Here is a 27,608-nt window from a genome sequence, read left to right as displayed (position 1 = left end):
TAGCTCCTTGCATGCATGAAGTAATTAAGTAGCAATTACTTAACTAGTCTAGACTTGTTCTTAGAATCAAAGAAAACAAACAAAAGCTTATAATTAATGTGGCAAACAGTTAATTTAAAATGTCATAATCAATACAGCTTAAAGACAACTACTTTAATTTTACCAAATTTGACTAACTAATGAACATCAAGTTGTAATAAAATGGATCCCAGGTAATGTAAACCAACAAAAACACGTTTCTTTATATGTCTTCTTCATAAACATGCACAGCAAATTTTCTGCTTTTTACCTCCTATTTTCTCGATCGTCAAATTATTGATGCACTAAAGTAACTTGATAACTCCACTCTTTGCTCTATATATACCATAGTTTTGCTCACTCTTTCAAGTGCACTATCCCAAGGCAACCTTACAAGAATTTTCTCTCTTTCTATCTTGTAATTTTTCATCTTCTTCTTCATATTCCTCATTCTATTTTTTTTTTCGCCTTAATCTGCATATTCATTTTGTAAACTTTTTCGTCTCAATAGCAACAGCATAACCAATGGCTTACTTGAACTTTTTCAAAAAGGTACATAAATAATTTTGCTTTCTTTAATGCATGAATATGAAATCCTTATTATAATTTACAAACATAGTTTGATGATATGGATTTGAAGCATGCCCTTTAATTTGATTCGTGTCTATAAATATTATGTTTAATTAGAAACATAAACCTGTCGTATAGTTTCTTTCACGAATCGTCTAATTTCCTTTTATTATAAAATAAATATTTTAAAAAAAAAAACTTTTATCTGTTTTTGTTGTATGATTTTTTTTTTTTTTTTTAATGGTCATATATGATAATTGTTGTTTTATTTCATAGGTATGTATATATACATTGGAGAAGTATGCATTATTACGGTTGATTCATTTGCATGTTAACCTTGGAAGTTGATTAGGTTGGCGTCTACTGCACTTTAAACTGTGCATTCACCTGAGTGTACATTGTCAACAAATATACTCCAAACCTAATTTATCTGCATGTGCATCAGTGCATGATATCAACTAGATCATATCACTAGCGATTTAATAATGTAGGTTGTACTGGATGAGAAATGTATATATATTATGGGAAAAGCTATATGCAATCTTAAGCGCTGTATATAAGAAGCTAAAAATGAAAATAAGTTGCATTACTTGATCATTTATTATTGATGCAATTTTTTTTCATAAATTCACAACTTATTTTCATTTTAAAGTAGTATATCTATGTCTTATATGCAATCCTAAGGGCTGCATACAACATAACCCATATATTATTTGCATGCTTCGCTTGTAGAGTTGTACTTGATGTTAGCTAACATTCAAGGAATCAAGGTAGAAATGAAACCAAATTTAGTGGTAGCTATTTTTGTTAATCCCAAAATTAGTGGATAAAGTGGTTAGTTGTTAGTGGCACATTAATTTCCTAAAATAAAGTATAGAATCTTAGGACTACTTAGAAGTTACAGTATTTAGTCAATGTTTAGTGACCGTGATTATCTACTAAGTATCAGTTGTTGCTATTTTTTAGTTTAAGTTTGTTATTGTCAAAGGGGATTCATGCATGAAGAACGCATTCTTGAATGAAGATAATATTGATCTCTTTATTATTATATTAAATATATTAAAAATATTTTGAAATTCATGAAATATTTATGAAGGAGGCATTCATACTAAATATTGAAGTGTACATTACCTATCTTGCATATCGAAGCTTTGGTCAAGGATAGTTGGGAGGATTCAACCTTGTTACCTTAATCCTCAACCAACTATATTAAGAAAACTTACTGGAAGTATATTCAATATGATCATACCTATATATATCATATCCGTATTAGCTAGGCACCCAATTATACTATGATTATCCTTTGACTTTGTCCAGTAGTTGAAGTTATGAGATCAAGTCTTATTTAAGATATCTTTGACGTGGGTTGGTGGAATTACATTACCCTCCCCCACAATCAATACAAGGTGTTTGGGCTAAAGACTGGACTAGAAGTACTTTGACAATACTAGGACCATGACTAGAGGCATGCATTCGTATAAAAACAATAAAATCTATTTATACTAATATATTAAGGTCGTGTTCGGCACAAGCTTTTGAATTAGCTTTTAGTGTTTTGTCAAAATACTACGGGCGTGTTCGGCAACAATAGTTGTGGTGGTAGCTTTTAGCTGTGAGAGTAGTTGTTAGTTGTGCTGGTAGTTGTTAGCCAGTGGTTGGTGTGTGGCTGTTAACTGTCCAAGTAGCGGTATAAGATATTGATATTCGCGAAAAGAAGCTATCAAAGTAAATGTTTATAAATAACTAGTTAAAAACTCAAACAAAATTATAATATATAATTTATACACCACTAAACGCTATTTCAAAAGCTACAAATTGCAGCTTTTGACAAACACTACTAAAACACTAATTAGGAAAAATAGAAGTGTTTGTTAATTAGTGGTGTAAGTAGATTTTAGTAGTATAAATAGTGTTTTAGTAGTGTTTGTCAATTGTAGCTTTTGAGTAGCTTTGAGTGGTGTATAAATTGTATACTAAAGTTTCATTTGAATTTTTTAATAATTTTTGTAAACAACTACTTTGACAGTTTCTTTTACCGAACATCAATATATTATACTGCTACTTGGACAACTAACAACTAATAGTTACACATCAATCACTAACAGCTACCAGCACAACTAATAGCTACTCTCAAAACTAAAAGCTAATACCAAATCTATCGTTGTCGAACACGCGCTAAAAAGTGTTATTAACCAATTAATGGCGCCACGTAGCGCTCTCTCTTAGAATGGTTTACTGCACGTGATCAATATACAACAAAAAAATAATAAATGCAATCTAAAGGATTTGTTCTCGTGACATCAAGTTTATAAAATAATGTTTTTTAAACCAAATGATATTTGGTGATATCATTCTAAAGTAAAATATCAATAAGGAAAAATTGTTAGAAACTACCTATTAAAAACACTTTTTTAAAAGAAACTACCTTATATCATGTTTATTTTACAAAACTACCTTATAAGTGAAAAAACTTTAAAAAGCACTACCAAATTCATAATTTTCTAACTATGGTTAACTACTCCCTCCAATTATCCCTCTAATATAAGATTATGAAAATACCCCCTAAATTCAGTACGTTACAATTACGATATTATCACTTTCTTGATCACTTGATGCTCTATCTCTCAAATATACATGTGGCAAGCACAAGCACACCTTCTCTCCCCAAAAGTCAATCCCAAAAACAAACCAGCAGTAAAAGTGTCTAGTAGAGCAAGCTTTGCACCATCATCAAACCATATTCTTCATCATCATAAACGACATCAATTCATGACCCAAAACCCAATTTCTATCTGCTTTTGTTACTCATAATGAAGAATTAATTGGTGAAGCAAAAGGTTGGGAGAAGAAATTACACAAACAATTTAAGGGGGTATTCAATAGTTTAACGCTCCTGTGAGGGAAATTAGCAAAGAGGGGTTGGGGTAGTTTAGTAATCTTATATTAGAGTGATAATTGGAGGAAATAGTTAACCATGGTTAGTAAATTCTGAATTTGGTAGTGTTTTTTAAAGTTTTTCCACTTATAAGGTAGTTTTGTAAAATAAACATGATATAAGGTAGTTTTTTTTAAAAAAGTCTCTTTATTAGGTAGTTTCTAATAATTTTTCCTATCAATAATGAAAACTATAAATAATCGGCTTTATAGCCCCAGCCTACAAACTAATTCTTTATTTATTATAATTATAGTAGCTTGCTAATTAAGTATAAACTTCTAACCTGTTTACGGTGATTTTAATTTCAGGAGAAGATAGTTGACGAAAGTGAAGAAGTAGAATATACACTTGACGGAACAGTAGATCGACATGGTAATCGGGCAATACGTACTAAAACTGGACGATGGGGGCCTGGGATTCTTATTCTTGGTATTACGCACTATTACCACTGATTTTTTTGTCATTCTCTCGTGATTTCTTTTTTCAGTTTATGTGACATACACATAAGTAGATAGTACTATAGTAGTACTAATTAATCTTGTCAAAACTTAATAATTATTTAAAGTTTACGGACTTTAAGTTCGTGGTGAACTTTTTGTTGAAATCATATCTATATTTTAACATATTATTTTACATATATAATTGTATTCATATGTAATTAAGATATATATAGGTAACAGTAAAAATTAAGATGTGTAAAGTAATAATATATGTGTAAATGTGATTATAGGCTTTCTTTGTATAGGAAAGGTTTTACTAAAGTTTTTTCTAATATCTAATGTCGATAATTACAGTGAATCAAGGGCTAGCTACACTGGCATTTTTCGGCGTGGGAGTAAACTTGGTGTTATTTTTGACAAGAGTGGTAGGCCTAAATAATGCGGATGCAGCTAATAATGTTAGCAAATGGACTGGAACTGTTTATTTATTTTCCCTAGTTGGTGCCTTCCTTAGTGATTCCTACTGGGGTAGATACAAAACATGCGCCATTTTTCAAGCAATTTTTGTACTTGTAAGTTTCGCTCACCAATTTAATTTTTTTGTTCATCTTTAGTTCAATTGTTTGTGTGTGTAACATCCCCTAATGCCCTTAATTAATTATCTTGGTTTATCAAACCAAATAGTACACTCGTTTGTATGTAAGAAATCGCTTGAAATTCGAGTGTACTCTTAATAATTTTATATTCATATAGTGTGTATGTAATATAATTAACCTACTGTATGTAATTATGTTCAATGTTACAGGGTTTGGCATTGTTGTCACTGTCATCATACCTATTCTTGCTCAATCCTAAAGGGTGTGGTGATGAACAAATTCCATGCACCTCCCACTCTGGCTTTCATGTAGTACTCTTCTACATCTCATTATACATGGTGGCCCTTGGCAATGGAGGATATCAACCAAATATCGCGACATTTGGAGCTGATCAATTTGATGAAGAACATCCTAAGGAAGGGAGATCCAAAATCTCCTTCTTTAGTTACTTTTACTTGGCCTTCAACTTAGGATCACTTTTTTCCAACACCTTATTGGCCTACTATGAAAATGCTGGGAAGTGGGCAATCGGTTTTTGTGCATCTGCTACTACTGCTCTGATGGCTTTGGCCCTGTTTTTCGGTGGTACGCCTCATTATAGGCACTTTAAATCCCAAGGAAATCCTGTTGCTAGGTTTTGCAAAGTGTTTGTTGCTGCCATTAATAAATGGAAGGCTCATGTGCCATTTGAAGGAGAAGGTTTATATGAGTTAGATGCAAAGACATACTCTAAAAATGGAAGGAGACAGATATCACACACTGAAGGATTGACGTAAGTTTTGATCTTCTTAGTTACGTATGCAACACTTGAGTACAACTACGATTGGACTTGGCTATGTTAGACAACTCTAGGTGTAAAGAATTTGAAACTGATAAGAAACAAGACCAATTGAAACATATAAGTGGATGAAATTGATTGTTGATTAACAATTTAAGAATTTATTTTGTTTACATGAGTTTTAGATCAATAAGAACTTGCATCATAGTTTACTTGTAAAAACTTAATGATTGTGACCATTTTCATGCCATAGGATCTTGGATAAAGCTGCAGTTATGAAATACACTCCCGAACGTATTTCTACTAACAACCATACAAAGTACAACGAAAGGAACTTGTGTACAGTTACCCAAGTTGAAGAAGTGAAATGTATATTAAGGCTCCTTCCAATATGGATTTGTACTATTATGTACTCTGTAGTCTTCACACAAATGGCTTCACTTTTTGTGGAACAAGGTGCTGCAATGAAAGCAACCATTGGAAATTTCTACATTCCACCTGCGAGCATGTCTATTTTCGACATCCTTAGTGTTGTATCCTTCATTTTCATCTATCGTCGTGTTTTGAATCCCTTTGTCACCAGATTAAGGAAGAGAGGTCTCACTGAGCTCCAAAGAATGGGAATTGGCCTAATTTTTGCGATATTGGCAATGATTGCAGCTGGAACTGTAGAAATTTTCAGGTTAAAATTCGCGATAAATGATTGCAAGAACTGCAAAAATGCTAGCTCTCTTAGCATCTTTTGGCAAATACCCCAATACATGCTTATTGGAGCATCTGAGGTTTTCATGTATGTTGGTCAATTAGAATTTTTCAATGGACAGGCACCTGAAGGACTAAAGACCTTCGGAAGTGCACTTTGCATGTTGTCAATGTCGTTCGGGAACTACTTGAGCAGCATAATAGTGACCATTCTTATGAAGATAACCACACAAAACAATATGCCCGGATGGATCCCAGAAGACCTAAACAAGGGTCATTTAGAGAGGTTTTTCTTCTTGTTGGCAGGTCTAACTGCAGTAGATTTTATGGTCTACTTGTTCTATGCAAGTTCTTACAAATACATTCAAGCTGAAGAGCCAAAAGGAGAAAGTGATGGTGAAAGCAATATAAATATCGATGTCTAAAACAACTTCAATTTTTTGCAAATTGAAAGGACTTTCTTAGCCATGCCACAAAAGAGATCATGCACAATGAAGAACGTAATGAAATCTTAGGTTCTTACACGAAAAATGAGGGTGCAATAACATTTTTTTTTACCGTTATCTAGATGAAAGAATGCAGCAGAAAGGCATTTTTGCTTTTTGAATTTGCGTAGTCATAACCTTGATAGATGGCTCCTCAATGATATCTTGTACAAAGGACCTCTATTATATATAGGTTCACAAATAAAGCTGAAATTCCAAATTTAGTTTTGTTTTGTTTACTGTACTCATTATGGACTGATTCTATAAAATCTTGATATCGGTCCTTGATGTTTTTTCCATTAGTGATACATCTTATCTAAGTCTTGACACAAACATGAACATGATGTTGTAGGAATATATAGATGCATATAGCAGAATTTCAAGAAACAATTTCCTAACATCCATCATAGGATCGCAAACATAATTAAACACATGAATCAATCAATAGGTATTAAATATCAAATCTTTGTAGCGTGATTTTCCTGTTGTATGCAAGCTTTGAAGATCCAAGAGCCTCAAGTGTTGCGCCTCAAATCAGTCCACGAGCACCAGTTGAACACCAACGTTTGCTAGAACGAAATAGTATAAATTCTCTTGCTTTTGATGGTATAGGCGCCGGTTCAGAGGGAACGGATTTAGGGTTTCACTTTCTCTCTCTAGTGAAAAAAAACTGATTAATGAATTGATCACCTAAACCCTAATATTATATTCTTTATATAACAGAAGAGTCAATAGACTTGTTAGGGGAACTAATTCTCCTCCTATTCCCCTTTGGACCAGCCCAATCCTAATCTTACGTAGATTTGGATTGCTTTGTCCATAATTTATTTAAAGTCCTATTTGAGTTGTTTTTAGCAAAAGACTTTTATAAAGGATTGAATTATACTAAGTTATTGGAAACTTGTGTATATTGTGTTTATCAAACGATTTGAGTTTGTATATGAATTATCCAAATGCGATTATGTTATGAAAATTTGATATATATGATTCGAGAACTATGGATAAGAGCTTTAGATAATATTGGATTATGAATTATGTATTTTTGTTTGAATAATATACTTTGATTTTGTTTTCGTAATGTATTCTGGGGACATGTCCTGATAAGTCTTGCAAGTAGTACATAACGGAATTAAGAGGGAGACATCCCTTGTAAAAATTTAGAGACTTTGTCTGGAAGGCAACTCTATTTGTGTTCTCTTCCCCAATATAATATGATTTCTAATATGATTTCTGAAAGAGAATAGAATATGCATTTGAATATGTAAGTGGTTTTGTGGGAAGTTAAACCTTGTTTCCGAAGAAATATTTTACTCACCCAATTTTATGGAATTCATGTGCGGAATATGGGAATGAATCAGTAAGAAATTCATTAGGATTCTATGAATGAAATTAGCTATGTTGCATATATTTGGATTAAACGTTATTCTTTTTGAAACCCATAAGTGAGAAATATTGTTATGTCATAGAATATGTCAGATAAAATTGATTTCAGAATATCGTATTAATCCTATGGAACCCTTATGAGGTCCCTCTAGTTAAAAACGTATATTATTCATTTTGTGAGATACTCTTATCTATACTAATATATTAAAAGGCGTGCGTAAACAAGGAACGGTGCCATGTGGCGCTCTCCCTAGGGAATTTTAGTTCATGTAATCCATGTACAATAAAAAAAATAAGAAATTGCATAGTGTAGGTTTTGATCCCATGACCTTATGGTTCATGTACTAAAGTTTTAACCACTAGACCAAGTTGTATTTAGTGCTATCATATCAAAGTACAATATTAATAAATGGAAATTTTTGTTACCCGGGGCATAGCCCGGGCCTAATAACTAGTTATTATTTAAAACGAGTAACATTGAAAATTGTCTATAAGTTATATTATCTTTCATTATGATTTCTATGTGTCTTGATTTCTAATATTTTGTAAGATAAACTTAAATGTGTAAGCCACCAAAAAGATTCCTGGTTGGACAGTGTGTACTCAGTCTCGTTGACCTTGTTCTTGGAACGTGTCCTGGTGAGGGGCAGTGTTTATTGTTAGCAACTTTGCAGGTACTATAAAAGCTCCGGGATGGATAATGGATCATAAGAATCATGTAAAATGATATCCGGATAAGCAATGATGGAGATTATATAGTTTAGCTCAGAAAATTCCTATGTCATATTATTGCATAGATCCATTCAGTGTATATATATATTGGGTTATTGTAATGTGGGCCTTAACCCACAGGCCGTCTAGTATCCAAATATGAGTTAGTTTTGTTGCAGGGAAATGTAATAAGAGATCTACTTAATGTTAATTGAGATTTGTGAAAGTTAAGAATGATTAGCTAGCAGCTCGAAGGTGTGGGTTGTTACAGACTTACCCACTCAAAACAGGTGCGGGACACTGGTCGATCCGGATATAGTCGGAGCTAAGCTATGGTGAACCGGGTGTACTATGCGTAAAAGAAAATCCCCAACGTTAATAAATACCGACAAGTATCTAAAATCTACTCTGGAAAAATGTTGATCAATAAAGAGTAAGGTTGCATTAATCTAGACAATAAGAAAAGCTATAGTCTTATGAGTAAATGAAGAGAGTCAGGTGTACCATTTTATCAGAGATTGTTATGTAAAATATTCAGAACTTATAAACTTATGAGCATGTTGATTTTTCTCGCTTTTCTGGTTACTTTTTAATGTCTTCATGAAGTTATTACTTATTACTAGATCGTGCTCGTATAAGCTTTACTTTACCGAACATGTGGTTATTATCTGGGGTTGGGTAAAAAATTTACATTTGTTCATTGATCATGAGGAACTGATATTGATTAACGTGTGTGATAATATTGCTCGAGCCAATAACTATTATCCCATTGTAAAATATAACTAGTATTTGGGCTCGGAAATTGTCTCGGATCAGTATTGTTTTCCGAACTTGATATGCATTTTTTTCATTCCATTAAAATATATTAACGAAAACTCTACATTTATAAGGTGCACATATAATAATGTGGACACTTAAAGCATGATTAAAGGTTGGTTGAGATGGTAATTGTGTCATGTATAATAATAAGAGGTCATTGGTTCAAATCTTGTTGCAAGGTAATTTTTTTACTTTTGTTAATTGACATGACTTATGTACACATTGGACAATTCTAGTGGAGTAACATAGGTGCCATGTGACGTCTATACCTTTTAGGGGGTGTTTGGTTCACTAGTTTTAGGTATGAGGTATGGGTTTGGAATGAACAAAACCCATACCTAGTGTTTGTTTAACTTATTTCTAAATTTTAAACCCATATCTCAAACCCATAAGGTATGGGGTTTAGAAACTCATGGGGGGAGGTGGGTATGGCTCATAACTTACCTCTAGGTATCAAATAAAAGAAAATTTTTCATTCCTAAATGAAACCAAACACAAGGTATTAAGTATCAAGTTCCAAACCCATACCACCTTGATTTCATTCCTGATTCCAAACCCATACCATAATATGAACCAAACGCCCCCTTAATATATTTGTATAGATGCTTGATTACATTGTTTTATGAGTGTCTCAAAATATTGTGCTTATTTTATTTTTTTATCAAGTTATTTGGACTAATTAGGAAAATGTTTGAGTGATATTAAGGGTTGTCAACCCTCTTAAACACATAGAACAAAATATTACTCCGTCTCATAATATAATGCTTACTTATATTTTTTTTCGAGGAAATTAAGGAGAATTGAGGGAGTAGTAGGATTTTTCAAAAAAATATTATTTAATAAAGTATTTTTTTTTTGGTACTTTTGTCTTGAAATTACTTTTTCACTTTCTTTTTCATTCAAAAAAAATATCAAAAAGCAATGAATGTTCCTTGAAATGGTGTAAAATGATAAATATGGGTACGCATATTGAAAGAAAGTAGGGTGTATTTTGAAAAGTGTGTAAATATAGAGGATATTTAGTCCAAACAAATTGATAAAAAATAAAACAATCCGTCTTGCATGAACCCGGTTCACACTAAAAATAGTGTGGACCAGGCCTAGGCACGTGACCGGTTAAGAATACTCACTTATACACTATATCAAAAATAGATACACTATATCATAACTACGTACACTATATCATACAGAGGTACATTTTATCATACTAGGACACTATATCCTATAGGAACACTATATCTTAACTAGTCACTATATCCTATACAAAATATTTACTTAAACGCATTAAGAACATACACTATATCAAAAATAGATACACTATATCAAAAATAGATATACTATATTATACATAGGTACACTATATCACTTTAACATACACTATATCATTTTAACAGACACTATATCATTTTAACATATATTATATCATTTTAACATATACTATATCATTTTAACATACACTATATCATATCAACATACACTATCCTAAACTCACGTGATATGGATCGGATGCACATTAATTTGTGTGCACCGGGTTCCTATTATTTTTTGAAAAATAAAATCGGCACAACATTCTGGGATACCTGAAAAGGAATGTAACACTATATAATGGGACGGAAGGATCGGAAAAATATATATGCAACAAATTGGAGAGAGAAATGTAATAAAATTAATGTTTTAATGTATGATTGACCAATGAAAATTCAACGTTAAGAGGCCGGCTACTTGACAACCCTTTGGCGGCTAAATTATCCTCAAGTTTTACACAAACTTTTCAATATACCCTACCTTTCTTTCAAAATATGTGCCCCTATTTATTGTTTTATATTATTTCAAAAAACATTTGTTGCTTTTTTTATTTTTTCAAAAGAAAAAGAAATAAAAAAGTAATTCCGAGACAAAAGTACTAAAAAAAATAGTACTTCATCAAATATTTTTTGGAGAGTCCTATACTCCTTATATTCTTCTCAATTCCTATGAAAAAAGAAATAAAGACTATTATAAAACGGAAGAAATAATTTGTATACTTTTATTGAGTTTCTATCTTCAAAGAAGCTCCCTGGCTATATTAATAACATCCTAATAACGATAATCGCAACATAGGTCTTAGAGGCTTATACTACCTTCGTACACTATCTAATTAACTAATTAGATGCATGATACATAAAGACGTAATTACTTAAGTAGTCCAAACTCAAATGAGTTAAGCAAATAAAGCCTTTATTTGTTAACTCTTTGTTAAAAGTGTCTTACACCGTCCTGAATCTAATTGTCTAGCTAGCTATATATTCGAGGAAGGAACTACTTAATTAGTCCAAACACTTATGAGTAAGCAAACTAAGGTTTAATTAATGTGGCAAACTATCTGTTAAATATGTCATTATCCATACTATACAGCCTAATTAAGAACAACTACTCTAGTTTCGCCAAAACTGACCAAGACATCATCAATAGATCAGGTTGTAGTAAAATGATTCCCATGCAATCATATTCATGAAAATTATTTTTGCTTCTTTTAAGTTTATTTTCAGAAATTACAACAACCTGTCTACTGGTTTTCCTATTGAGAAAGAAAGAACAATATTTAAATTTGAAGCTATATGTGACCAAAGCAACGCAAGGTATGAGGCGATATCAAAAATCTATACTAAATATATTAAAAGACGTTCTTGAATATGTATTATTGTGCCACATGATTCTTTATAGTGTTTACATTATGTACTCCATACAATAAAAAGTTATAAAATACATCATATAAGATATGATCTCATGACTTCAAATTAGAAAATTACGTTAGTCCTAAAGGCCAAATTCTCAACCGACGGCCTAAAAGCCCCTATCCAACCAACCACCGCCACCCCGAAAACAGCCCCCTCCTGTCCCCCAGCCCCCAAAAAACTTCCCCTCCCCTTCTCCACCGTCGAAAACCTCCCCCCCCTCCCTCCCCTACCGCCGAAAACCTCCCATTCCCCTTCTCGACCACCGAAAACATCCCCCCTCTCTTCCCCAGCCCCGAAAACCTTCCCCTTTTCCTTCCCTACCGCCAAAAATCGCCCCTCCCCTTCCTAACGATTTTCGATGGTGGGGAAAGATAGGAGGAAGGTTTTCAGGGCTGGGGAAGGGGAAGGGGAAGGGGAAGGGGAAGGGAGGTTTTCGAGGCTGGGGGAGGTTTTTTCGAGCTGGGAGGAGGTTTTCGATGGTGGGGAAGGGGAGGGGGCAGTTTTCGACAGTGGGGAAGGGGAGGGGGAAGTTTTCGACAGTGGGGAAGGGGAGGGGGCAGTTTTCGACGTGGTGGTGGCTTGTATTGTGGCATGGCGGTGGTTGGGTTCACTGGTGGGTGAGGAGGGGGTGGGGATTTAATTAACCAAGGTTAATGAGGTTCAATTAGAGTTAATTAGGTTTAATTAGAGTCAATTAGTATTAATTAGGTTAGTTAGAGATTAATTTGGTTGATTTAGTCTTAATAACTAACGGAGTTGACGGCTGTTAGATATTAAGGGTATTCTAAGATTTTTCAAAACCTTAGGGGAACCTTGTGCATTTTGGAAACTGCAATGACACCCGATGAATATCGCTTGTTCATCTAAGACACGAAATCTTCTGATCAGCCTCAAACACAAAAGTAGATTTTGATGTTTACCGGAACAGAAATACATATGTATCTAGTAGTGCCGGACAAAAAACTCAAACCCTGATATTTATGCATGTCCAAATGGTTTCCAGCCTCCAGGTATATATCACGCGGCCCTTAATCCCTATCTTGATGCTAATTTCGACAATATTAGCAAAACTCAACATCATAAACACCCTAAAACAATTAATGAAAGATTATATATTCCTCTATTAATAGTAATAGAAACACAAATTAAAAGGATGGTTAATAGCTGTCTGCCTACACCAAGTAACACAAAGGTATCTTTATTATAAGCCAAAAAAACCAGATAACCAAAAAAATTGCAACGGTGTTTCTTTGTATAATGTCACTGTTAATATTTGTTTTCATTATTAATTAGCTCACTAAAAGATAGTCAAATTCTCTTATAGTAAAGAGATATGAATAGTGGGGGTATAGAAGGGGGAAAAAGACGTCATGGAATTGACCATTCAAGTAAGTTCCTAATTAAATCTAAAGTTTAAAAACATATCATAGGAAGGAAGCTGGAAGGCAAGCTGAGAAGTATTGCCTACCCATTTTGGGAACTTTTTTGCTACTTGGGGAGACGAGATGTGACCATTTGCCATAAACTTTTGGTTTTCTGAACTTTTTTTTGTGGATCATCATTCTTATTGCCTAATAATTCGGATAGAATTTGGATCATTGTCTAAAAAAAGGATTTGGATCCTAGAGAATCATGTCCATATTTTATCCATTGTCATATCTAATAGTAGTGACTAGTGAGAAGTGAGGAGGTAACGCAAACCATGAAAATTACATTTACAAATACATGTATGACTTTCCTTTTCTAATTATATTGGTAGGCCATTTGGTATCTATGTTAGAAAACAGGATATATATATATGATACTCAAGATAACATTGGTTAGTTGTTTAGATAATCTTCAAAATGCTCATTGTAACACCCGATTCATACGGACCATAGTCGACAATTGTTCTCAATAACCAACCCAAAAACTTTCGGCGCATGTCGTCCTTAATAACCAGCACAAGTACTATGAAGTAAATAAGGAACTGAACACCCTAAAAGAAAGATGCGTCTTTTTGGAATGAGTAGTGTATTAAATTCTCTTAAAACAATCATAAAGGGCGTTACACAGATGATAGTAATAACTACTCCCTCTATCCCATAATATAAGTCCTGATTCTGTTTTTACACGGGAATTAAGATAAACTAGAATCTTGTTTTATTTAAATAAAAAGATTCATTTTTATTGGGAAACACTTACATTGTTTTTAGAGTATAAAGGTTAAACCTAGTTTAGATAGTTGAATAAGAGTATAAAGGTTAAACCTAGATAATATAAGAAGCGAGCTCCTAAACTCTAGCTAAAGACTAGATAATATAAGAAGCGAGCTCCTAAACTCTAGCTAAAGACCTATCTTTATGGTAACTATCTTGGCTTGACAATACTATGTTATATATAACTGGTTGCAGGCTTGCATTAAGTCCAAACTTGTTCTTAAGATGGAGTTTTATCATTAATGTTGGCGAACAGTTAGTTTAAAATGTCATCATCGATATAGCTTAAAGACAACTACTTTAATTTTACCAAAGTTGACAAACTAATGAACATCAATCCATAAAAAATCGATCCCAGGTAATATAAACCATCGAAAACACTTTTTTATCATTTAAATAGCAAAATTTGTCAAAAAAAACTTTTAAAAATACAACTTTATGAAAAAAAAAACTTTTAAAGTGTGAAAATAGGAGTTTAAAGGACGATAGAAGGGTCAATATCATAATAGAAAAAAAACAGCAGAACACATAAATATGTGAAAGAAAATTTAAGTTTTTGGATAAAAAAAAATGTTTTTAAAAAGTTTTTTCTTCCAAAAATAACAATAAATATTCTGGTTTTTACCTCCTATTCTCTCTCAAGTTGTTATCAGTATATCTTTCTTTGTTTTTTTATTTTTATTTCTAACCACTTCCATCTATGTAACTGTGCATCAAAGCTTCCACTCTTTCTATATATATCATAGTTTTGCTCACTCTTTTAAATGCACTCTCCCAAAGCAACCTTGCAAAATTTCTCCCTTTTCTATCTTATAATTCGTCTTCTCGTTTTTATTCGCCCCAATCTACAAATTCATTTCATTTTGTATAGCAACAACATAATCAATGGCTTGCTTGAACTTTTTCCAAAAGGTACATGAATTTTTCTTTCCTTATCATTCACAAATAGCATGCTCTTTTTTAAAGCATGCTCTTTTTTAATTTGTGTCTAGTGTCTATAAATATTATGTTCGATACAAGGGATCAGCCCAATTTCCTTTCGAGTGATGTGGTTGGGTTTTTTGTTTTTCCTGGGTCCGTCTGGTTCTGGGTGCAGAGGGTCGAGTGTTCTGTTCGTTTTTCTGGGTAAAAAAATGTCGAGTTCTTTTTTTTTCTGATTTTGGTGGAAGGAATTTTTTTAGGCTCTTGTAAAGTTTAGATTAATTTCTCGTCCTCTTTTTCATTGATCAAATCAATATATTTATATACATCTTGACTCTAGAGTCCTATTAGAAATAACAACTTATTCCTAATTCTATCTTTTACACAATATTTATTTTTTAGATTCTTAACAGACTAACAGTATGTATGTATACATTGTGATTATAGGATAATTATGAGTTGGCTAACATTTTTGTTGGTGTTTGATATTATGTTGTTAACATTTACGTAGATATTCTAGTCAATGTTGTTAGCTTTAGCTTGACCTTCTCATACTTTCTAGCTTAGTCGTTATAGCTTGTTAAGTTGTTAGTCTTACTTGCAGTCTATATAATGTATCTTTTTTTTTTTTTTTTGAGGGGAATATAATGTATCTGATTTTTAGGACTGGATTGACTAAAAATATTAGAATATAACTCAACAATATAAATATGGATTAACGTGTGATTTTGTCATTTTAAAAAATATTTTAATTTTAAGTAAAAATTATTTTTAATAAGTTAATCATTGCGCGTTTTTCTTAAAATAAGTCAATCTTTCGATTCACTAGGAGTAAGTTAACCTTACTTTTGCGATAAATAAGTTAAATCACAATGTCATCTTATTAAAATATGACATATTATAATTTCAACGTCATTCACTATTGTTTACCGCAAAAGTAGATAAAGGTTAACTTATTCTAACGTAATTAAAAGATTGACTTATTTTGAGAAGATCAAGCAAAGATTGACATATTAAAAATAATTTTTCCTAATTTTTATTGTAAGAAAGAAAGAGAAGTAAATAACCCTAAATTAATGATAGTATTATTTATTTATTTATAAGACTTTAGTATTGATGGTTATATATACTACAAATATTATACAGGAGCTTACAACTAAGTAGAAGATTATACACCAAGTGAAAAGCTAGGACTTTAAAGAATTTTTTATAAAAAGAAAAAGAAAAGCAACAACTAGCAAACCTTATGAAATAGACGAGAAGATTGTATTTGTACTCGCTGATGAAAGTATGAAACCTTACCTAATGTAAGGTTCTACAAAAGCTAATCAACCTCTAGTACTCTAACCTCTATTCGCTATCACAACTGCTATCTTATCAAACACTCACACAATTTTCAAATAGCGGTTTAGTCATATCCAACCTCTATCTGCCACCTAAAGCCAGATAGGGTCATTATGTGGGGGCATTTATCATTCAATAAAATCATGTTATAAAGATTTTCTTATATGGTATCAAGTTAGCATAGTGCAACTTGTTTTATCTTAAATAAAAAAAGTTGCCGAGATTCACATGTTTTTAAATTTGAATTTTAAAGGTATGTTATTTTTTGAGGGAAAATGTTTATTAATAATAATAGTAGTTTCTTTTCAGTATGATATAGGTTTTTTTTTCTTGTAATTGGAGATTTACATAATTTTCAATTTTAAATTGTGTATTTTTTTATTCTGAAATTTTGTTAAAAGTACTTAATATTTTTTTATATAAAAATGCATAATAAATATTGTACACTAGGTGCATAATTCATGCTTTTTTTTCTTTTTTTGATGAAATCCATGCTTTATTAGTAGCTTAGTCGCATATTGCTTTCCTAAAATAATGTAGCATCTTAGGACTCCTTAGAAGTTAGATTAGTAGAGAAAATCATGGGCCATATATCCTCAGTTTAAATTTGGACGGGGTTTATTTATCAAAGATAATATTGGCTCCTTTATTAATGCATTAAAACTACAAAAATGTTTTAAATATGAAGTTTTGTATTATAAAATAGAAAATATTGACACATTAACCCATTAAAGTATGTAAAATGAAAGGCACCATGTGAATAAGTTGTATTTTTAGCTTTGGACTCCATTGACTAGCAAGAGCGCATAGGACAATAGACATGCATGTGTTACAATCTTGCTTTATTATAATCTATTTTAATGTTTTTATAGTTAACTAGCTCATAGTTTCATCAATCTTGAGGAGCTATAATGACTTATTTTCTATTTAAAAACTTTTCTTTGACTAACTAGTTAACTAGTCCAGACTCCAAACTTGTTCTTAAGATCGAGTTAGCAAACAAAAGCTTATCATTAATGTTGGCGAACAGTTAGTTTAAAATGTCATCATCGATACAGCTTAAAGACAACTACTTTAATTTTACCAAAGTTGACAAACTAATGAACATCAATTCGTAACAAAATCGATCCCAGGTAATATAAACCATCAAAACACTCTTTTTCATCATTTAAATAGCAAAATTTGTCAAAAAAAACTTTTAAAAGTACAACTTTATGAAAAAAAAACTTTTTAAAGTGTGAAAATATAAGTTTAAAGGACGATAGAAGGGTCAATATCATAATAGAAAAAAGCACAGTGGAACTCATAAATATGTTTCATCTTGAAAGAAAATTTAAGTTTGTGGGGGGTTTTGGTTAAAAAATGTTTTTAAAAAGTTTTTTCTTGCAAAAATAAATTTTTAAAAGTGTTTTTTTTTGCAAATTATCCTTTTAAATACTTCTAACCACTTCCATCTATGTAACTGTGCATTAAATTAGCTTCTACTCTTTGCTCTATATATATATCATAGTTTTGCTCACTTTTTCAAATGCACTCCCCAAGGCAACCTTGCAAATTTTCTCCCTTTTCTATCTTGTAATTCGTCGTCTCCTTCCTCATATTCCTCGTTTTTTTCCACCCCAATCTGCAAATTCATTTTGGATAGCAACAATATAGCCAATGGCTTGCTTGAACTTTTTCTAAAAGGTACATACATTTTAAATATTATGTTCAATAACACAGTGTCTTTGTTACGTGGAAGGATATATCATCTCTTATCATATGAAAGGATAATACTACTTTTCTAGCAAGGGATCAACCCATTTTCCTTCATACTAAATATTATTCATGCTTTTTTCTTTTTTATGAAATCCATGCTTTATTAGGAGCTTAGTCGCACATTGCTTTCCTAAAATAAAGTAGCATCTTAGTACTCCTTAGAAGTGAAAAGGCAAAATATCATGTGAATATTTAGTGGAGAAAATCATGGGCCATATATCCTCAGTTTAAGTTTCGACGGGTTTATTTATCAAAGAAGACCTTTTCAACTAACATAATATTGGCTCCTTGATTAATGCATTAAAACTACAAGGATATTTTAAATATGAATTTTTGTATTATAAAATAGAAAATATTGACACATTAACCCATTAAAGATGTGTTACAATCTTGCTTTATTATAATTAATTTTAATGTTTTTATAGTTAACTAGCTCATAGTTTTTATCAATCTTGAGGAGCTATAATCTTCCTATGACTTATTTTCTATTTAAAAACTTTTTTTGAATTATTCAAGTGTCAAAAGTATTAGTAAAATTATTGCTTGGTTAATGAAATTAGGAGTAATTTAAGGGGATTAAAACCATAATGAGATAATTAGGAATGTAATTTTGATCAATGTAACATTCGATTTCATATAATCATACTTTTATAATAAATAAAAACTATGCATATATGATATATGAGTCATATATCAACTATGAGAAATGTTTCTACGCTATGACATCTATTACTACAAGAATAGTACTTGGAGGCCCTAAATTTTTCTAAGATCTTGTGCGGTCTCCTATGTTGCACTTGCTTAGCGCTGCTCCTATACGTTGGTTATCACAAAACCTATATCTTTGCTTCTTAGTAACGCCAGCATTACCAATGCTTGAACTTTTTCCAAGAGTTACATGTATTTTCTTTCCTAAATGCATGAAAATGAAATCCTTATTATAATTTACAAACCTGATTTGATGATGATTTAGATTTGAGGATGCTCTTTAATTTAATTTAATTGTGTATATAAATATTATGTTTAATTACAAACGTACGAAATGATAACAAAGTTTTTTTTAAGTATCAACCTAATTTCATTTCCTTACAGAAACAAATATTTTTTTTCTTTTTGTAATGATCATATATGTTGATACCTTATTTGATAAGTATGTAAATATATATATATATATATATATATATATATATATATAAATATATATATATATATATATATATATATATATATATATATATATATATATATATATTGTAATAGTATGTATTATCGTGGTTGATTCATTTGCATGTTGGCTTGGAAGTTGATTAGGTTGGCGGCATCTACTGCACTTCGGACTGTGCATTTGTCTGAGAGTACGTCGTCAACAGAGAGTATTCCAAGCCTAATTTTTTTTTTTTAAGTTGGACTTTTGTTATTAAGTATTTCAAGGGGAAATACAAAACATTGCTTTACATACTTATATGAAAAAGGATAATTCTTATACTCCAAGCCTAATTTATTTGTATGTTCATTCAATCAACTAGATCATATCACTAGCGAGCTAATTAAGTAGGTGTTACTGGATGAGTATCTATAAAGTATACTTCTTCTGTTTCATCCTAATAAGTGAAACACTTCTCTCTTATATGTGAGAGCTTTTTTAGAGAATATTATTGCATGGTTCGCTTGTTGAATTGTATCTTATATTAGCGAACACTCGAGATAGAAATGAAGCCAAATTTAATATCCAAATACAGTTGTTAATGCCCAAAATTAGTGCGGACTAAGTGGTTATTTAGTTTTTAGTGACATTAATTTCCTAATATAAAGTGACTACTAGCTAGAGAGTATTTAGTTAATGTTTAACGGAGAAGGTCACGAGTAATGATTATTTACTAAGTAGTGCCAATAGTTTCTAATTTTTTCCGTTTAAGTTTGTTACTCTCAAAGGGATTCATTCTACGAAGGAATTATTGGTCAATAGAGACAATATCGACAAAGCGTGGATTATGGACTAGGGTGCACAATGCTCATTGTGCACCCAAAAAGAACATACAATTAATACAAAAGAACATCAACTTTTTTCAACAACTTTTCTACTTTAAAAAAGAACACACGGCTTAAAATTAAAGAACGTGTAAATCTATATTTATAAAAGAACAAATGTTATAATGAAAAGAACATATAGTAAATGAACATCTACCCTTAAGGTAAAAGAACATATATCTTTTAAATTTAAATTTGAAAAAGGAATCTTTACTTGCAAAATTTAAGGAAACAAATAACAATAATTTTTTTAAATTATAGACTCTAAAAATAATAAAACGACGTAGTTTAGAAAAGAGTGCATCATGCTCTACATGGACTTGGGTGCATGTACTTATTTGCGCAATATCGATCCCTTTATTAATATATTAAGTATATATAAATAATTTAAAATTTATATTTTGTATTAGAAAAAAAAAATATTCACACTTAATCGCCATTGATTTGAATAAGTTGTTTGTTTAGTTTTAACAAAAGTTTATAGGATGAATAATCATATGTTATAATCTTGTTTTATACCATTTGTGTTAATGTTTTCATAGTTGATAAGGTCATAGTTTTACCATTCATATTAAGGAGGAGTTATATTATTCCTATGACTTATTTTATTATTAGTCTTAAGTTGTTTGATTTTATTCAAAGGCCAAAAATTGTGAAAAAATATTCTTTTGAATTATTCGAGTTTTGCGAGTAACATAAACTTTTAGTTTTAATATAATTCAATAGTCTTAAAATTATTGCTTGATTAGTTAAATTTGGAGTAACTTAAGGGATTCAAAATCGAAAATCACATAATCAGGAGTGATATTTTGATCAATTTATCATCGGATCCTATATCAACATACTTCTACAATCAACTAATCAGGTTTTAGAAAAAAAAATTAAACAGGTATATAATCGAGTCTTATACCAACAATGAAACATATTTTATATAATGAGTCAATACTTATTAATATTAAAGTATTTCCTCCTTTCCAGAATACTCTTAAAAATTTCGTTTTGTCCTATAATACTCTTTTTACAATCCCATTTCTTTATAGGACCCCCATTATATTAATCCTCCTATCTTTTAAATGGCCGACACTCTCTCTTCTCCTAATAAAATACTATCACTCCTACTACCTAACAACTTTAACCATTGACCTAAACTCGAACTAAAAAAACAAGTAAAGTTCGGATTATCCGAAGTTTAAAAAGCCCAATTCGTATCCGATCTGAATACTCGAACTTTTTTCCATGTATTTAATCCGAATTATCCAAAACTTACAAACCAGATCGGATATCCAAAATTCCATATCTTTCAGGTCGGATTTTGTGCCTCACGCTTAGGCCTTAAATATCTCATTCTTCAACGTAGCTTGGGTTTTTGTGTTAAAATAACTATCAGTGCATAATGCATAATGGTAACTGTTATAATCGGCAAAATAGACTCGTTTCCACCGATTCGACACGAGACCCTTCTTCACTTGAAAAGTACCACCGAAAACAGAATCAAAACACGAATAGCACGATTAGAAAAATGCACCGAAGATGACCCAAACCTGAATATGATATGAAGTGACTCGAAAATAATGGTCAATCCGAAAATAATAATAATGAAATATCTTTTACAAACATTAAGGTATGTGTTTATTTATTTGCTAGAAAAGAAAGACGACCTTACTCGAATTGACCCGAACCAAACTAGTGTGAATCGGTTAAAATCGACCCGATGTGGACCCGACTAATCAAACCAGCACTTGCAACGACCTGAAATTTGACAGACTCTTACTCGAACAAACCCGACCTGACCCCGAGCGCAACCCAAAGACAATGTTTCACCTGAATACGACCCGGCCTAAAATGAGCCGACATATACCCACCATTTGCCGAACAAAAATTATTAAAAGAGACGGTCTAATTTTAATATAAAAGTAGACCTAGTAACTAAATGGATTAAACTAGTGACCGAAATAAATTAACCTAGTCACTATTGGGCTTTAATATTGGGCTTAGCATTGCCTAATTTTAATTTAAAAGTAGGCGGTCTCTTACAAGACAAACTCTTTGCCGTTTGCCATCTCTACTAACTACCAACGAATTCGGTGAAAAGAATAAAGGCAACACTAAAATATTTCACCTCAAAATCATCCAATTTCTGTTCCCGTGTGCTACACTATTTGAAAACTAAAGAAGCCAATTTTTTTTAAGGTAAGATAAAGTCCCTTGCAAGGAAGAGGGGAAATTGGGGATCCCTCTTTGCATGGGGTGAGACTCGATCCCTTGACCTTTGCGATCGGAGGTGATATCAATACCACTATGCTATCACCTGCTGCTCGTACTAAAGAAGCCAATTGTAGCCTTGTAGGTTAGGAGAATATTAGAAAAAAAAGTTTGAACGGTACGGTTACCGAACCGATAAAATTAGCGGTTAAACGGTACTGTTACGGTTATGATTTTTGAGTGAACGGTTAACCGAAATACTGAAATATTTTTTTCTCTAATTAATTATTGTGAAACATTTTCAAACAATTACATTAATTCTAATATTTGTTGCTAAGTTACAACAATTAGAGAAAGTATGTAATTATTTGGGAACTCTAATACTAATATAAACATCGTAATTAGGAAATTAAGTGAATTCTTAGTGTTAGATATGTTTTCCAATTGATTTATTATCCGCTTTATAATACATTTTATAAGAGTATATATAATATTAAAATATATGCACGAAAAAATTGAAAATATATATGTACAATAAGTAAAACATAATAGTATAACTTAAACAACGGTTAATGGTTAACCGAAAAACCGTACCGAAAAAACGGTTAACCGCTTAGGCGGTAACCGGTCTAAGCAGTTACGGTTCGCAAAAAGAGCGTACCGAAACTTCCGATTACCGAACCGAAATATTGTTTCGGGACGGTTAACCACCCATGAACACCCCTAGGTATACGTATGTAACAAAAAGTCAAGGACCCCCTAAAAAAAAGTCAAGTAGTTTTTTTTTTACCTCAAAAAAAAGTCTTTCCAAAAAATGTCTAGTTTCTTTCACTAATTTCTTCATGATAAATATTGATGTATACTTACCTATTTTACATATAGAACCTTTGGTGAAAAACCTCGTATAGTTAGGAGTCAACCTTATAACTTTAATCCTTAGCCAAATACATTAAGAAAGCTTTTCAAAAGTATATTCAAATATGATTTTTTTTTTTGGACCTCATAGTAAGATTAAAGGACCCTGTCAGATCGGAACATCTTGCTAGTTAACCTTGTCTGGGTCTGCGGACATACACTTTAAAATTGGGGGATGGTAAAGGAAAATCCTCTTCCAAAGTGCCCTTAGTGGGAATTGAACTTCTAACCTTGAAGTTGTAAGGAACCTTCCCACTAGGTCATGCTTAGTTTGGCAATATAATTATATATGTATATATCTATTATATTAGTAGTATGTACCCAAATGTGCTATTATTATCCTTTGGCTTTATCAAGTTGTTGGAGTAATGAGATCGAGTCTTATTTAGAACATCTGTGAGACATATATACTTTTAGAGATGAACTGAAAAAGAAAATAACGCAATAGTTTACTAATAAATTGAGGTAAGTGAATTTCTCTTTAAAAGGAATCCTCATATATTATTTCGCCCGGGGCCCATAAAATGTCAGGACCGACACTGATCGAGGATTGGAAGTACTTTGACATTAGGACCATGACCAAGCTCGGATCCCTATGTAAAAACGATAAAATCAATTATTTATTAATATAGGAGCTTGCTAATATATATAATTAAGTATAAATGTATAAACTTCTAACATGTTCGCGGTGATTTTCAGGAGAAGATAGTTGACGAAAGTGAAGAAGTAGAATATACACTTGATGGAACAGTAGATCGACATGGTAACCGGGCAATACGTACTAAAACTGGACGATGGGGGCCTGGAATTCTAATTCTTGGTATTACACTATTACGCACTACTACTACGTACTAATTTTTTTTGTCACAATATCATTTTCTCTCTAACAATATATATATTCCTATATGTTATCAGCTTAGGTAACATATACAACACATAGTAGATATACTAATTATCTTGTACAAAAACTTATAGAAAGATTCCATTTTGTCAGGAAAATTTTAGCTGTAAATTGATACAAATATAAAAACATAATAATTTGAAATATTGAGATTGTCTCATATTTTAAAAATATTATTTTTTATATAAAATAATATAATTATCCTCATATGTAATTAAAGATATATGTACTTCAAGATATAATCATAAAAATTCGAATGGGTATTAATAAATATGCGCGAATGTGATTATAGTCTTTCTATGTATAGGCGAGATTTTGCTGAAAAAATTCTAATACCTAACGTCAATAATTACAGTGAATCAAGGGTTGGCTACACTAGCATTTTTCGGCGTCGGAGTAAACTTGGTGTTGTTTTTGACAAGAGTGGTAGGCCAAAACAATGCTGATGCAGCTAATAATGTTAGCAAATGGACTGGAACTGTCTATTTATTTTCCCTAGTGGGTGCCTTCCTTAGTGATTCCTATTGGGGTAGATACAAAACATGCGCTATTTTTCAAGCAATCTTTGTACTTGTAAGTTTCACTCACCATTTTTTTTTATCTCTAGTTCAATTTGTTTGACCTTAATTAGCTAACTTGGTTCATCAAACCAAACAGTACACTCGAGTTTATGTAAGAAATTGTTTAAGTTGTAGTTCGAGTATACTCTTAATTTTATTTGTTTAGTATGTATGTCTTATTACTTACTGATGTAATTATGTTTAATGTTACAGGGTTTGGCATTATTGTCACTATCATCATACCTATTCCTGCTTAAACCTAAAGGGTGTGGTGATGAAGAAACTCTATGCACCTCCCACTCTGGCTTCCGTGTAGCACTCTTTTACATCTCATTATACATGGTGGCCCTTGGCAATGGAGGATACCAACCAAATATCGCGACATTTGGAGCTGATCAATTTGACGAAGAACATCCCAAGGAAGGGAGATCCAAAATCTCCTTCTTTAGTTATTTTTACTTGGCCTTCAACTTAGGATCACTTTTTTCCAACACCTTATTAGCCTACTATGAAAATGATGGGAAGTGGGCAATCGGTTTTTGTGCGTCTACTAGTACTGCTTTGGTGGCTTTGGCCCTGTTTTTTGGTGGTACGCCTCGTTATAGGCACTTTAAATCCCAAGGAAATCCTGTTGCTAGGTTTTGCAAAGTGTTTGTTGCTGTCATTAATAAATGGAAGGCTCATGTGCCATCAGAAGGAGAAGGTTTATATGAGTTGGATGCAAAGACATACTCGAAAATGGGAAGGAGAAAGATCTCGCACACTGAAGGATTAACGTAAGTTTTGATCTAGTTTACATAATACTTGAGTACATTTATGTTTGGCCTTATGATATGTTTGACACCACGAGAGAATGTGATACCGATAAGAAAAGATACTTACTGAAACCTATAAGAGCATGTACAACGTAATTACTCTCCAATAAACTTTCCATTATTATCTCCTTAAGTTACTTCCAAAACTATATCTTAAAAACACCCCACAACAACTCTTGAGCTCTCCAAAAGTATATTTCACTATGTATGATCCCATGTCAATTAATGAAACTCATTCCTTGATATCATGTGTCACCAATTAATTTGGATAGCCGGTAGTGTAGTCTTTTCCCATTTCTCCAAAATGGTATGTCCTCCAAGAGTCATTTTTCAAAGTATTTTCATGGAGGTACACTCAAGACATACCCAACCGTCCCATTATTAGTTAAAAAAAAACTTTTCATCTTCTACTATCCTTGACGAGCTAGTTGAAGAGTCGTTCTAAGAGTTTCATTATACATGTTCTCAGTGGATTAAATTGATAATTTAATTGATTGTTTGACTACCAAGTTGTAGATTTATGTTATATGAAGTCTACATTAATAATAAGAAGTTGCATATACTTGCTTGTACCAACTTAATGATTGTGATCCACTTTCATGCCATAGGATCTTGGATAGAGCTGCAGTAGTAAAATACTCCACCGAACGTATTTCTACTAACAATCATACAAAATACAAGGAAAGGAACCTGTGTACAATTACACAAGTTGAAGAAGTGAAATGCATATTAAGGCTCCTTCCAATATGGGTTTGTACTATTATGTACTCCGTAGTCTTCACACAAATGGCTTCATTTTTTGTGGAGCAAGGCGCCGCAATGAAAGCAACCATTGGACATTTTCACATTCCACCTGCGAGCATATCCGTTTTCAACATCCTTAGTGTCGTATCCTTCATTTTCATTTATCGTCGTGTTTTAAATCCTTTTGTTACCCTATTGACAAAGAGAGGTCTCACTGAGCTCCAAAGAATGGGAATTGGGCTAATTATTGCGACATTGGCAATGATTGCAGCCGGAACTGTAGAGATTTTCAGGTTAAAATTTGCAATAAATGATTGCAAGAATTGCAGAGATGCTAGCTCTTTGAGCATCTTTTGGCAAATACCCCAATACATGCTTATTGGAGCATCTGAGGTTTTCATGTATGTTGGTCAATTAGAATTTTTCAACGGGCAAGCACCCGAAGGACTAAAGACTTTCGGAAGTGCACTTTGCATGTTGTCAATGTCGTTCGGGAACTACATGAGCAGCATAATAGTGACCATACTTATGAAGATAACCACGAAAAATAATATGCCTGGTTGGATCCCAGAAGACCTAAACAAGGGTCATTTAGAGAGATTTTTCTTCTTGTTGGCTGGTCTAACTGCAATAGATTTTATGGCCTACTTGTTCTATGCGGGGTCTTACAAATACATTCAATCCGAAGAGCCAAAAGGAGGTGGAGATGGTGAAAGCAACATAAATACTGATGTCTAAAAACAACTTCAAATTTCTGCAAATCGAAAGGACTTTCTTGTCTAGTCCACATAATAGATTGTGCACAATGAAGACTGTACTGAAATCTTGAGTTCTTAAATGAAAAATGAGGTGCAATAACATCTCATTTTGACCGTTATCTAGATGAGCGACGCAGCAAAAAAGCGTTTTCGCTTCTTGATTTGCATAGTCGTAACGCCATGATAGATGGCTCTTCAATGAGATCTTGTACAAAGGACCTCTACTATGTATAGTTTTACAAATAAAGTTCATATTCCAAATTTATATTGTCTTGTTAATGTAGTCATTATGGATCGATTTTATAAAATC

At 32.1% G+C, this 27,608-nt stretch overlaps 2 protein-coding genes across 2 annotated transcripts; both read left to right on the top strand.

The window, feature by feature from the left end:
* The first annotated feature begins 406 nt into the window (after positions 1-406).
* Positions 407-6,773, top strand: LOC104905202 (protein NRT1/ PTR FAMILY 7.3). Its single transcript, XM_010693657.4, has 5 exons — positions 407-570; positions 3,832-3,952; positions 4,318-4,535; positions 4,769-5,331; positions 5,591-6,773. The coding sequence occupies exons 1-5, from the start codon at positions 544-546 to the stop codon at positions 6,462-6,464; spliced, it is 1,803 nt and encodes a 600-aa protein (XP_010691959.1). The 5' UTR covers positions 407-543; the 3' UTR covers positions 6,465-6,773.
* A 1,694-nt stretch (positions 6,774-8,467) lies between these two features.
* On the top strand, positions 8,468-27,589 carry LOC104905201 (protein NRT1/ PTR FAMILY 7.2). Its single transcript, XM_048634075.2, has 5 exons — positions 8,468-8,581; positions 24,220-24,340; positions 24,777-24,994; positions 25,195-25,757; positions 26,405-27,589. The coding sequence occupies exons 1-5, from the start codon at positions 8,468-8,470 to the stop codon at positions 27,276-27,278; spliced, it is 1,890 nt and encodes a 629-aa protein (XP_048490032.1). The 3' UTR covers positions 27,279-27,589.
* The last annotated feature ends 19 nt before the right edge of the window (positions 27,590-27,608 follow it).

This window comes from Beta vulgaris, chromosome 1 (genome assembly GCF_026745355.1).
Source record: "Beta vulgaris subsp. vulgaris cultivar EL10 chromosome 1, EL10.2, whole genome shotgun sequence".
NCBI classification, from domain to species: domain Eukaryota; kingdom Viridiplantae; phylum Streptophyta; class Magnoliopsida; order Caryophyllales; family Amaranthaceae; genus Beta; species Beta vulgaris.
Note: the sequence above shows the minus strand (reverse complement) of the source record. Positions and strands in the feature narration are given on the sequence as shown.

What these genes read in the sequence shown, in the direction of transcription:
- LOC104905202 (XM_010693657.4), top strand. Translation starts at nt 544, where the DNA reads ATGGCTTACTTGAACTTTTTCAAAAAG. An exon ending in ACTTGAACTTTTTCAAAAAG is followed by an intron (nt 571 to 3,831) that starts GTACATAAATAA and finishes TTTTAATTTCAG; the next exon opens with GAGAAGATAGTTGACGAAAG. An exon ending in TCACACACTGAAGGATTGAC is followed by an intron (nt 5,332 to 5,590) that starts GTAAGTTTTGAT and finishes TTCATGCCATAG; the next exon opens with GATCTTGGATAAAGCTGCAG.
- LOC104905201 (XM_048634075.2), top strand. Translation starts at nt 8,468, where the DNA reads ATGTGTAAGCCACCAAAAAGATTCCTGGTTGGACAGTGTGTACTCAGT. An exon ending in GCCTGGAATTCTAATTCTTG is followed by an intron (nt 24,341 to 24,776) that starts GTATTACACTAT and finishes CAATAATTACAG; the next exon opens with TGAATCAAGGGTTGGCTACA. An exon ending in TCGCACACTGAAGGATTAAC is followed by an intron (nt 25,758 to 26,404) that starts GTAAGTTTTGAT and finishes TTCATGCCATAG; the next exon opens with GATCTTGGATAGAGCTGCAG.